Source organism: Setaria italica, chromosome II (genome assembly GCF_000263155.2).
Source record: "Setaria italica strain Yugu1 chromosome II, Setaria_italica_v2.0, whole genome shotgun sequence".
NCBI classification, from domain to species: Eukaryota; Viridiplantae; Streptophyta; class Magnoliopsida; order Poales; family Poaceae; genus Setaria; species Setaria italica.
This window is the reverse complement of record NC_028451.1, coordinates 1753804-1766611: the sequence shown is the minus strand read 5'-3', so window position 1 is coordinate 1766611 and position 12808 is coordinate 1753804. Positions and strand designations below refer to the sequence as shown.

At 49.0% G+C, this 12808-nt stretch overlaps 2 protein-coding genes across 4 annotated transcripts; one reads left to right on the top strand and one right to left on the bottom strand.

The window, feature by feature from the left end:
• The first annotated feature begins 500 nt into the window (after positions 1 to 500).
• LOC101765733 (plastid division protein PDV2) lies at positions 501 to 3123 on the top strand. Its single transcript, XM_004955335.4, has 2 exons — positions 501 to 883; positions 2244 to 3123. The coding sequence occupies exons 1-2, from the start codon at positions 656 to 658 to the stop codon at positions 2898 to 2900; spliced, it is 885 nt and encodes a 294-aa protein (XP_004955392.1). The 5' UTR covers positions 501 to 655; the 3' UTR covers positions 2901 to 3123.
• A 2727-nt stretch (positions 3124 to 5850) lies between these two features.
• Positions 5851 to 10578, bottom strand: LOC111256268 (phosphatase and actin regulator 4B-like). 3 transcript variants are annotated; one of them, XM_022824013.1, is made up of 4 exons: positions 9685 to 10578; positions 9307 to 9462; positions 9101 to 9230; positions 5851 to 8817 (listed from the first exon to the last, which is right to left on the bottom strand). In XM_022824013.1, exon 4 carries the CDS (start codon positions 7308 to 7310, stop codon positions 6024 to 6026), a length of 1287 nt encoding a protein of 428 aa, XP_022679748.1. In that variant the 5' UTR covers positions 7311 to 8817; positions 9101 to 9230; positions 9307 to 9462; positions 9685 to 10578; the 3' UTR covers positions 5851 to 6023. The 3 variants fall into 3 exon arrangements, with proteins under 3 accessions (XP_022679748.1, XP_022679747.1, XP_022679749.1); XM_022824012.1 differs by having other exon boundaries at positions 9307 to 9441; XM_022824014.1 differs by having other exon boundaries at positions 9307 to 9432.
• Between the last annotated feature and the right edge of the window lie 2230 nt (positions 10579 to 12808).

Genomic DNA, 12808 nt, shown 5'->3' with positions numbered 1-12808 from the left:
TCTTCAAAATGTAATTGACAATCTTGTAAATTTGTTAGATTTAGTAAATATATTAGAAAACAGTGGTCAAACCAGTGCTAAACAGACAGGTCTATTTTTTGACCGGAGAGAGTGTAAGTCCTAAATTGTAGACTTTTTTTTTTTTGACGCCCTCAATTTTAGACTTCGTCGTCGCTTGAGAAAGCAAATATCCTCTACTATTTTGGGGCAAAAAGAGAGAAGAAAATAAGAGACGGAAAAGATCTTTATGGGCCTCCGTGAAAGAGACGACCCAGCCCACAAAAAATTCTGCTGCGTCTGGCCCAGCTCGTCGCGCTGCTGGTCCCCCCGCCCCGCGGACGGAAAGCGGGTTCACAAGCCCAACGCTAAACAAAGCCCAGGAAAAAACGCGAGACGGGCCGCGCTACGGATCTGACGGCTGGGATTGCGCCGGGGCCCACCTGGCTGCGGATGCGCCTCGGCGTCTCCACAGCCACGCACACGCCCGCCACCAGCCGACGACGAGGCGAGTCGCGACGAAGGCGGAGGCGCGGAGCTGACCACCACCACAGCACAGAGGCGCACAGAGCACGCCACCACCCACTGCTGCGCCGCGAGCCTGCGGGTTTTTGCTAGGGTTTTATCGAGCCCCGTGTCGGCGGCGGCGGCGGCGGAGATGGAGGGGGAGGAGATTGGCCTCGTCCTGGCGCGCGCCTCCGACCTCCGCTCCAGGATATCCGCCTGCGCCGCCGCGGCCCGGCCCACCGAGGGCGCGGTGAAGCGGCTGGGCGCGGCGGGGGGTGGGGATGGAGGCGAGGATGAGGATGAGCAGGGGGAGGTGGAGAGCCTGGTCGGCATCGGCGACGCGCTCGAGTCGCTCGAGCGCCAGCTCGCGTCCCTGCAGGTCTGTCTGTGGATTAATCAGTCCTTCCTTCCTTCCTTCCTTTGTGCTGCGATTGACGGCTTTCATGGATGGTAACTCGTGAATGATTTTGGTATTGACCCTTGCTAGTAGCTGTTTGGAAGCGAATCCTTCTTAATCATGGATTAGCGGTACGGAAACAAATCTAGGCCTGCATTCATCTTGTTCTGACATTTTGATTGCTTCGTCCTGATGTGTGACTGGGTCCGATTTTGTCCTCGCTGTTAGCTTCTGGAGGGATAGTCAGACTAGATATCGGCCACTGCCTGTTGCTTCAGGATGCAGCCTGTTAACAAGGAATAAGCGGGTGCCATATATAGGTAGAAATGGGAGCAGATAAGCAGGAACCAAATATATATTTTTTTTTCGAAAACATTGGCAGGAGCGCTGCATATTCATTTAAGAGGAGAAGAAGGTTGAACATAGTTTTACAATGAAATTACATGATAGTAAACGACCTCAAGCACAAGTAACAATAAGAAACTGAAAAACATCATGAGAGAGTAATCTCCTCGCGGATGAACGGAACCAAATATATTTCTAAATTGTTTTTTCTGTCTCAGTGTGCTACAATCTGCTTGAGATTGTTTTTTTTGGGGGGTAAGGAGTTCACTTATAGAAGGGTGCTGCTGCTAGGAATTGCCATGTACTAGTCGACTAAATATGTCAATTCCTGGATGTACTTAAATTGTTGGACTCAGCTGAGTTTTTGCTCACAGCCTTGCTATTTGGATCATCCCTTTGAATTGCTCCCTTTCATAAATAGGAAACACATTTGGGGAAAATGCAGAGAAAGGTATAGAAATTTAATGCGCCATTTACTTACTAGTGTTACTTGTTAGCCAGTTGTTTGTTTCAAATTTAGTGCAAGTTTACAGAGGAGCAAATTTAATGTAACTCGTGCTTTAATCAATGTGATGCTTATCTGACCAAGCGAGAGTTGCGAGTATGTTATAATTGATAGTTAGAAACATGTTGTTGCCTGCTCCCAAAAGAGTTGACAATATGCTTTTGCTCTCTACTGTTCTATCACGTTGAACTGTTAGTGTTACCTGTTAATCATTTTCATTTGAAATTTAGAGCAAAATTACTTTTGGTCAAATTTTATGTAACTCACTGTGCTGCTTATCTCACCAAGAGAGTATCTTTTGGGCACCTCATGACAGTAAGTTACTGGCTATGTGGATTATAATTGTCAGTTCAATAATTATGTTGTTTAACTGTTCCCAAAAGAGTGGACAATATGCTCTCTACTGTTCTATCACATTGAACTGTTATGTTAATAGATTTTTTTCTAAATTAGCATCTATTGCAATCTTAACACCTTAAATGCCACTGCCAGGACCTCCAGCACCAGCAAAGATATGAGCGAGAAACCATCTTGAGCCAGATCGACCGCAGTCGGAGATCCCTGCTTTGCAAGCTCAAGGAATACAAAGGGCAGGACTGTGAGGTAATCCATGAGGCTGCTGCGTTTGCTGGCGAGAAGATCGAGAATGACGATGGCCTCATCCTGCCTCCTTACTCAAATCATGTTACCAACTCATTCGTGCTCGACGACCTGTACCCTCTGAACTACGTGTCCAAGCCCAAGAAGAGCTTGCATAACGGATTGGGTTCTGACGGAGCAACGCAGGACGGCACAAGAACGAACGGGACAGAGAACAGGAACACCAGCACACCGAGCTGTGGTCTGCGAGGGGGGATCACATCATTCATCGGATGGATGGCCAAGACGGCGGTCATGGTCGTCGGTGCCGTGTCCATCATGAAGGCCGCCGGCTACGAGCCAGTGATCGGGACAAACAGCATCAAGCTGGACATCGCCGGGCTGTTTGGTAAAGCAGGGGCGACAGCCAATGAGGAAGAGCGCCGCTGCCCACCTGGTAAGGTGATGGTGTTGGAGGGCGGCAGGGCTCACTGCGTCGTGAAGGAGAGGGTGGAGGTACCATTCGACACCAACCTGGCGGCCCCAGACGCGAGCTATGGTCTGGGCTGAGACCGGACGATGTGTGAATATTATTAGGATGTAGTTCACCCCTCAGAGGCGGCTGTGTAGGAATTGTGACTGGTTTTCGTAAAATGCAGTGCATGGGTCGTTTTCTTTTTATTGTTTCTGCGTTTGGTGCTGAACATTGTGGTCACCAGAATGTTGAAGCTGTGTATCATGCTCATGTTTAAATGGCCCCTTTCTTGTTCAATCAGAGCCTGTTTGTTTTCCTTAACTAAAGTTAAGTTTAGTCCCTGTCATATCGAATATTTAGATACTAATTAGGAGTATTAAATATAGATTAATTACAAAATTAATTGTATAAGTGAAGGTGTTGACACCAAAACTTGGTGCATAATTTGCAAGATGAATCTATTAAACCTAATTTGTCCATGACCATGTGATGCTACATTAAATATGTGCTACTCAAAGATTAATTAGGTGATTCATCTCACGAATTAACCACGTCTTATGCAATTAGTTTTATAATTAGTTCACGTTTAGTCTTTCTAATTGGTATCCAAACATTCGATATGATCCGAATCGAAAATTAGTCCGTGCATCCGAATCGAAAATTAGTCCGTGCATCCGAAGACCCCGGTATCGTTGGGTGAGCTCTTTTTATCCGACTGCACCAGCCACTGGCCCACTATTTTGCACCTGTGATGTTGATGAGTGCACTCTGTTGTGTGATGGAATCCTCAGGCTATGCTCTGTAGTCTGTACAACCCCAAAGGGGTCTGAATTTGTTGCTGGCTATGTTGCCGGTAAAATTCATTTGCATGAACACGTACACGAATGCCGGCATCGGTTTCTCAATAATCACCAAATATGCAGTGTTGCGCAGAAGAGAAGCGCCGGCCAGCAAACTGTGCACCTTTAGGCCTCCAATTTGAATATCCAAACTCGTTTTTCTATGGTCAAGAACTGTTGGAATCTGCTAACCATATATCACACTTACCATTTTGTGTGTACTTATCCAAAGTGTTTATGTACAATTCCTTAAAATTTTGGCCCAAAGTTGGCCACTTATCACTGTATTCAGACTTAGAGTTTTTCCAGTCATTTACAGGGTTGACCCTATATTCACTATCTTTGACCATGGATTTGAGGCACTTATGATCCAATTCTTGAGCCAAACTTGTTTCCCGTCGTGTTGTATACATTCAAATATCTTTATTCCATTTTTTGCCAACTTTTTTCTTAAGCTCCAAATCCTTATTAGCACCATTAATAGCCTTCTTTAGGATTTTTAAACAAAGGGGAGTTAAGAAAGAGATAGAATGAGAAATAAAGAGAGAGAAAAAGAATGGGAAGGAAGAAGGGAAATAAAAGAAAAAAAAGAAGTAAAAAAGAAAAAATAAGGATATCATGGACATTTCACCTTTCTATCCATTTGAAACAACCAGGAGGAACCTAACGTTTTTACCAAACCAGACAAACGGAAACTTTTAAAAAAACTACTACACCATATAAGACACAGCCATAGCCATAGCTCTACCAAATGGCCCTTGCATTTGCATATGACTGATGGGGGCAGATTTGCGGAGCCGGATCGGATAGTGCGTTTTGTTCCTAACCCATCGCCTTTCAGTATTCAGTACCTTTTGAAGTGAAACTCTGCAACAATTGTGTCTGACAGAGTTTCCTAACAACTGGTCCTAACAATTGAATTGATGGATTAGACATTCAGCACTACATTATCAACATTACTTAACTTGATTCTACGAAATCTCTTGGTCAAATTTGCTGCCAGCTAGTCATTCCTTCCACTCCTTAGAGTCCCCGTGAACCGAAACTCTGCACTTTTTGACGCGTGTGAAACCGAAACTCTGAACTTGTGTACTGCGATGAATGGCATTGCTGCAGCTCGCGCTCCGAACACGCCGGTGGACTGAGCGACGCGGATGACAGCCCGTGGCCAAGCCTACCTCCAGACGCGGCATGAGCATCGTACACGGCAACCTGACGGACAGCACCGTCCTCCTCGACGAGCTTACAGTTCAGAAATGAAATGAACCATCCTACTTCTAGCCGCCAAAATGAGCTTACAGTTCATCCCAACGTTTGAAGCATTTCATCAACGCATGAATCATTCCGTTGTTACCCTTCAAAATGAGCTTTCAGTTCATTCCCACTTTAGCAGCATTTTGATCAACACATATGCAGCCTCTGGGCAGCAGCATCCTCGCATTAGAAGCAATGGCATCGGTCGCAAGACAAGTAGACAACAGCAGTCTACGTTGCCAAGGACTCTCCGATCGCTGTTGGTGGGCTGTTCACCATCATTCTGTCACAAATCTGAGAGGATAACTGGATGGGAGTTCTTCTAGTGTGATTGCAGTGTGGAATGCCATGGGATGCTTAGGTGGTTTCAGACTTTCAGTTCGTCGAAATCGCTGCTATTAGTTACGGGATGAGAATTGAGATATTAGTGAGTGCTAATAATGTAACACTAATGGTGCCTGATTTGAATCACAACAGCAAATTCTCAGTCGATGATACATCTATACTCCTAAAAAGAATGCTAGACGTGTATGCTGCCTTTCTTTTTTTAAGAAAAAAAAAAGAAACCCCATTTGTTCTTCAGAAATGCATTCTTAAATATTGTCAAAGCTTATATCTTCATATCAGATATCAGTTTTACGAGAACAAGTGAATAAACTGAAAGTGACCCTGTTGTTTTTTGTGCATGTTATTTTACCATGTAATACGCATCTCATGAAGGTTCCTTGGTTGTGAAATTTTACTCGCCACAGCCCACGGTAATCAAGCACATTGAATGGGGTACAAAAATTAGAAAAATCAGGAGACAACATGGGGCAACAAAAACTAAATTGGCGGCCATTATACTGCATCAAGACTGTTGAGACTGACAGTGATAATGTCATGGCATACATTAGGTCTTGGACAGGAGGATTATTCTTATTCCCTATTATTCTTATACCCTAACAAACTCATCAACATTTACATTTACATTTACATTCAGGATGGCATGTAAAATTCCATCCACAGAAAAATTTCACATGTGCTGCGATCCTACATTCCTACCACGAGATGTGATCGGGAAGCCTTCTTCTGTGTGGAGCTCTTCCACAGCTGCTACTGCTTCTTCGTGTCCAGGCAAGCTCGTCAAATAGCCATTGTTGAACTCGATCGTCGTAAGGTGTCGTCCAGTATCTTGTGAAACAAGTCCAAGTCATCTTGAAGCGCCGATTTGGATCCCTTGGACGCCGGATCAGGTGCTGCAATTGCATCCGGGATGATCTCTTCCTCCTCAAACAACAACGAGGATAAGTGCTGGTCCATCTCGTCCTCACTCATCGTTGAGCCCTCGGCTGTTGGCACGGCGTCGTCCATGCACTTTTCCAACTCGGCCCAGTCGTCATCTTCATCAACAGGCGCTGCGACCCTTTCTTCCTCTGCTTCGTCTCTTTGTTCAGCGGCTTCAAACGGATCACGTGTGCTTTGCTTCCTCTGCTCGGACGGCTGAGGCGGTTGGCAGTGACGTGCCGGTTCTTCCACTGGCATGTGGCAGGCACGTACCACCGAGAGAGTCGGCGGCGGCGCCTGCTGCTTAGGTAGCGAACGCGACTGCAGTGGTGTGGGCGCCGGCGAGCGACTCTGCGGCGGCGCTATAAGACGGGTCGGAACTGGCGGCGGCGGAGGCTGAGCTGAAGCGGCGATGTGAGGCACGTACGGGTACGGCAGTGGTGGGGCGAAGGACGCCGTGCAATAACCCGCCGGCTGCACGACCGGAGGCGTCGGGGCGACGGCACCCCGCATCCGCTTGGGGCAAGGCGGCTCGGCACTCTGCGGCGCTGGCCTCTTGGGCGCCGCCGCTGCCTGCGCGAGGATCACGACGGGCGCAGGCGCAGGTGGAGCGAAGAAGGCGGCAGATTCTTGGCGCGCCGCGGAGCCTTGATCGGCTCTGGGGGACACGTAGATGTTGCAGAGCACGAACTGCTTGTCGCCGGCGACGGCGTCCTCCAAGCAGCACGAGTACTCGTCCATGAGCCAGTCCGTGTACTCGCCGCCCTTCTTGTACCGGAGCTTCCTGATCTCGCCGACCTTGACACCGGCGTGGTCCACGACGTCCTTGACGCTCTGCGAGTGCCACGACCCGGAGCCGGCGACGCGCGTGGCCCTGCTGGCCTTCCCCGCCCTCTGCGGCTGCTGCAGCTTGCAGTGGGTGAAGAAGAATCGGTGCCCGGTCCTGGGCAGCGGGCAGAACTGGCGGGCGAGGTCGCCGGGCTCGCAGCCGTAGACGTCGGCGTGGTTGACGACGGGGCGCACGGCCTCGTGCAGCGGCGCGCCGGCGACGAGGCGGGGGAGGTAGTAGGTGGCGGCTTCGAGTGGCGTCGGGTTGAAGCGGAAGCCGCGGGAGAAGATCACCGGGACCGGCGCCGCCATCTCCATGACTCTGGGAAAGTGGGATCAGAGCGGCGGCGGTGGCAGAAGGGAGAAGGTTATGGGTGGATGGATGGATGGAGCACCGGAGGGGAGGGTTGCCATGGATTTATAGGCCAGTTGGGGTTGTTCCCGGTTCGGATCGGAGGTCTGTAGTCGACTCGGTTTCCAGTTTCCAGAGCAATCGAATCGGATTGCCTGCCCGGCTGCAGATTAGAATCCGACATTCCGAGTCGCTCCCCTGCCTTCGAGTCGGACTCCGTCACAATGGCGGCAAAGGGAAATTTCCCAGCTTCCGGACGGCCATGGGATGCTCTTGGCGACGGGCGAGTCGCGGCACATGGGGCAGGTGGCGCTCACCCGGAGCCACCGCTCGGCGCAGCACGCGTGGAAGCCGTGGCCGCACCCCGGACCGCGCCGCAGCGCGTCGCCGCGCGCAGATGGCGCACGGGCCGTCGTCGCCATCTTGACCGGAGACGGCGTGCAGGTACTTGGGATACAGCGCGTCGACGGCGCCGCCGTCGAGGCCCGGCACGACGGCCGCTGCGCCGGCGGAGGGTGGTGCCGCTGCGGCGGGCGGTGGCGAGGATGGTGGCGGCGTGCGCGGCGCCGGCCTTGGTGAGGACGCAGAGGTACGAGGAGAATCTGGACTACTAGCATTTGTACAGTACACTTTGTCCAGATGAATAAAGGAAGGAACAGTCCACCGAAAGAAAGAACTATTATTGGGAACAATATTTCACATCTCTCTGAAAATTCACATCTGAATAAAGCATAGACAAAGGACCTATCAGTTCCACGTTTTATTGTGAATTTTTTATTCAGAATGATGACCAACTTAACACACATCTGTAACTCCTGAATCATCGTGCTTAAGTAATTGGAAACCTTATTTCCTATTCAATTTATATCTGGTAAAGGTGCTGATACAACAAGGTTTTGTTGGCACAGAGACATAACTCGGAAAAGAAGGAAGGATTAACCACAGGACATTCACTCCAGCTCATGATAGGGGATTAAACCTCCTATAATTAAACATTCAGAGAAAATGGAGCTCTATGCCAGCGTTCTCATGGAAAACTAGCACAATCTATAATGGAGTCTCCGCCTAACAAAATTATACTGAGTTCAGTGGCAGAGTTCTCTGCCTTCCACGGACTCCATTCACATCATTGCTGCAAACTGGTGTTCCAGTGCCTTTCCAATAGTCATTGTATTCCAACAATGCCTATACAGTTAAGCATAAAAACAGACATGCCCTGGGTATTCAATCATAGACAAAAAGGACTTGGTATAAATCATATCCTATAAATCGAAGCCTGGTAAAAATCAGTTAATTAAACCTAGGATAGATGAACCAAAGCCGATTAACTAGTCTTGAATCTGAACACATCGCTCGAAACAAAAGATCGGCGAAATGCTCCTGACAAAACATTTCAAAACTGATCTGCTCCCACCTTGAATCTGAATCGCATGACAGGAGGAGGAGGCAGTGGGGTCAGGCCAGCCGGAGGACCTGAAATTTCGTTGCAAATTGTTAGTTTGTTATGGGTGGACTGAAGGTAAGAATGTACTCTGTATTAGCACAGAACATGTCTTTCCCACTGCTTGGAGTGACAACTAGTTAGACATGGTCCTACTTTAAAAAATGCTAAGTTACAAGTCTGAATCATGGCCTATTGCCAACACTTTCTTGTGGAGGTTTTGTCCATTCTACATTGTGCAGTGTCAGTAATAAACAGAACTACAGAAGTACGCAAAATATGAAGTAGATTGTAAGTATGGAAAAATTGAGTTACCTGTCTAGTTCCTTTCCATCAAGCTGCCCACTGTATATTAGCTTCTGTAACTGCTCATCTATCAAATTAACATGTTCCTTTCCGATGTCCAAAGAATATCCAAGGATAGGGAGGCCAATCAAATAGGCGACTGAATTTCAGGAAAGCTTTCCATTCAGTAAATTTCTTTTGCAGATATAGTCTTACTGGACAGGAGAATCACATACCCAAGTAGTGAGCAGCTTCATGCCTAGCAATTCTTTCCTGGTAGTCAGGAAGACAGTAGAGAACGCTCCAATTGCTGCTTGCAGAAGACTGCAATGGCTGAATTATGCTACAGTAGTGCATATGAACTGCTTGTTCTGAAAATGCAGGATTAGAATCTGAAAAGAGCGAGATGCTTAGGTCTGAATTATGCTCGGTTTCGGTTATAGTAGAGACAATGCAGGATTAGACTCTGAAAAGAGCGAGATGCTTAGGTCTGAATTATGCTACAGTAGTGCATATGAACTGCTTGTTCTGAAAATTTCACTAAACCATAATGATTTGCCCTCATCTAACAAGAGAACAACATATCCATTCTCAAAGACTGGAAAAATACTTACATCATTTCTAACACTTGGAATTGCCAAATTCTCAGCATTCTTGATTCCAAGAGTAGTGAGCTCCCGCAGAGATGTCTGTTCCAGTTCAGAATGTAGGCTCATCAGTTACAAACAATCAGAGACAGACAGTCAAAAGATCCATTGAGCCACAACGATCAGATAGCATCAATTGAAACGTGATAAAACACTTTCTGTTATTTGCTGCCCTATTCTGGCAACTGAACAACTGACCAAGAAGAGAAGCAGACAGAGTTAGCAGCAGTGAGCAAAAGGAGGTAGCTGGCATCGAAGAAAGTACAATGAACTGAATAACTGAAAAAGAAAATTTATGAAGCCATGTCAGATGCAGATCAGGTGTATGGCCAGGGGAGACGGAGGAGCTGGCGTCGAGCAGGGCAGCCGGAGGAGGTTGCGGCGGCGGGTGAAGCACAAGAAGTGGCGGAGAACACTGCTCGAATCCGGTGGCGGCGGCAGGAAGAGGGGGCTGCGGGGGAGAAGTGCCTACGGGGAGGATGTCGCGGCGGCGGAGATGGCGGGCAGGGCAGAGGATGTTGCGGCGGCGGGTGAGGTGCACAGGAGGTGGCGGCGAGAAGGGCAGCCGCAGGACGATGCGGTGGCGGGTGAGTCAGAAGGTGGCCGCGGCGAGCAGTGTGTCGCGAGGAGAGGTGATGTCGGCGCCGTCGGAACGGTGGATAGGCGGTCAACGAACATCCGCGCGAGGCAGCGTGAGTGCGAATGTTAAAGCAGAATGGACGCCTGGAGATAAAGACTGGTGCACCTACCGATTGTGGGAATGATTTTTCGATTTCCTTGCCTGTCCTGTCCTGTCCGCTTGCTGCTGGATGCCGTGGAGATGGACGACAGCCCCGATGGCCCATGGCACCGGATCGAGAGAGAGAGAGAGAGAGGGAGATGAGCTCTCCAGTTGAGAGCAGCTGGCTATGGCTATTGAACGGCGGGGGCGGACATCTGCAACCTGATGCCGGAATATGCTCTGCCTATTGCGTTGGAAGTGAGGTTCGCCACGCTTCTTCTTCCCAGCTGATGCATGCAGCTACCCATACGGTATACATACACTAGGATGGATCGATGGTCCATGGCTACGCCGGCAGTGGTAGCTCGTAGCTCTGTACCAGTAGACTCTAGTTAGCAGCGAGCTGCGAGTGGGCGCGCGGTCTGTTCGCCGCACCCTAGCCCTCTTATTACTACATGACCGGAGCCCGTAGCTAGCAGCCGCCTGCAGTGACGGATGAGATGATTATTCCCAGTTTCCCACGGACGGGACGGTCACCTCCTGGAATCCTCCTTTTTTTGCTTATGCCGCTGGTGTGTGTAAAGCTCAACAGATGCAAAGCTCCTCCTTTTTTCATATGAACACCTGCATATATGTAATTTTTTTTTAAAAAAAAAACACCTGCACATCCTGTGAAGGTTGTAAAGGTGTTGGTGCGCAAGCGTTCCGGAGTCGGTCGGGCTTGCCGTGTGCTGTGCAACCCTGGGCGCTCGTTACATCTCCCCACCTGTATCCTGCAGGATTGCAGGAATTAGTTTCTTGGTTATCCGGGACTGCAACTAACTTCAAGTGCACGAGGATCTGGAACGGATCCAGCGCAGGCTGCCTGCTGCCGGCCGTTGATGCTCAAGCTCAACACACGGACGCACCAGAGAGCAGAGCAGGTAGAGAGACCACCCTCCCTGATGGGATGATGATGCGCGGTTGATGCTGGGCCGCCCCGGGCCATGGTACGCTAGGGACCACTAGTTAGAAATTAACCCTCCACGCCTTCGAGCCACCACTAATCTCCACCAACGTTGATTGTATCTACCGAAATGAACTTGCATGATCACGTTACACGATTTTTGTTGACGAGGTTCGGCTAAAGCCTAGATCCACGGGGCATGACTACGGGCGCTCCTTCCCAATACCGCAACACCGGTCACTCCGGGGTCCCAGCATCGTGCCGCTTCCCCCTACGAGCCTGTCGCTATGTCGTCATTGCTGATCCTATCGCTGCCTCTGACTTGCGGTCTAACTAGCCTGTTGCCGTCAGTCTCTCCACCATGCATCACGGTATGTTCACCCTCCAAGTGAATTGTCCGCCGACCATCCTGAACTGTCCGTCTCGTGCCCCGCGAACTGTTCGGCCCGATCTACCCATCATAGGTAGACTACCAATGAGCTGCTCCACACCGACCATGTCAACTTGCCATTGACTTCGTCACTTCTGAGCACCGACTGAACCGCCATCGCACTACTACAATAGACATGTGCACCATGACTGAACACCATCGACAGCCTTCGCTCGCTGCCAACGAGCCTGCAACACGGCCCGAGATCAGGTCCATGCTACCTTTCCTCCTTCGCCTGTTGCAATTCTCCATCAGCTTCCCCAACACCCCGTCGTGCCTTGTAACTCCATTGTACGTACAACCCTACCACACTCCTCCACGGCACCTCGTCGCAATAAACTGATCCAACCGAGTTGGCTTGGCGATCACTGGACTGTCCACACCAATCCGCGGACTATCTGGTTCGGTTCAACACCGAACCCACCCGTCGTCATCCATAATCATGTGCGCAAAGATATTGGCCACATCATTTTTTTTTTTTGAAAAGTATATTGGCCACACCATCACCTGCGCTCTGCCTTAGTCATTATGGCCTTGTGCACGTCCACCACTGAGATCCATCGAGATCGAGTTTTCCGGCTACTCGAACCTCACGGTGTCTCAATGAGCTAATCACGCAGCAACGTACAGCACCCATCTCGTACTCTACAGCCCACACGTAAGCACAAACACATGCACAACTTTGCATGCGGTGTTTGGATACTCCGAATTAAGCTTCAGTCCCTCCTATTATATTGGATGTTTAGAGTATTAAATATAGTTTAATGATAAAACTAATTGTATAAATGAGGGTTAATTCGCAAGATGAATCTATTAAGCCTAATTAGTCCATGATTAGCCCACGTGATGCTACAGTGTGCTAATTATGGATTAATTAGGCCTAATAGATTCGTCTCGCGAATTAGTCCTAGTTTTATAATTAGTTCATATTTAGTTCTTCTAATTGGTATCCAAACATCCTATATGACCTGAACTAAAAATTAGTCCATAGATC

Excerpts from the sequence above, each read along its gene's own strand:
- LOC101765733 (XM_004955335.4), top strand. The coding sequence starts at position 656 with ATGGAGGGGGAGGAGATTGGCCTCGTCCTGGCGCGCGCCTCCGACCTC. Across the intron at positions 884-2,243 it reads GCCAGCTCGCGTCCCTGCAG|GACCTCCAGCACCAGCAAAG; the intron begins GTCTGTCTGTGG and ends TGCCACTGCCAG.
- LOC111256268 (XM_022824013.1), bottom strand. The coding sequence starts at position 7,310 with ATGGAGATGGCGGCGCCGGTCCCGGTGATCTTCTCCCGCGGCTTCCGC.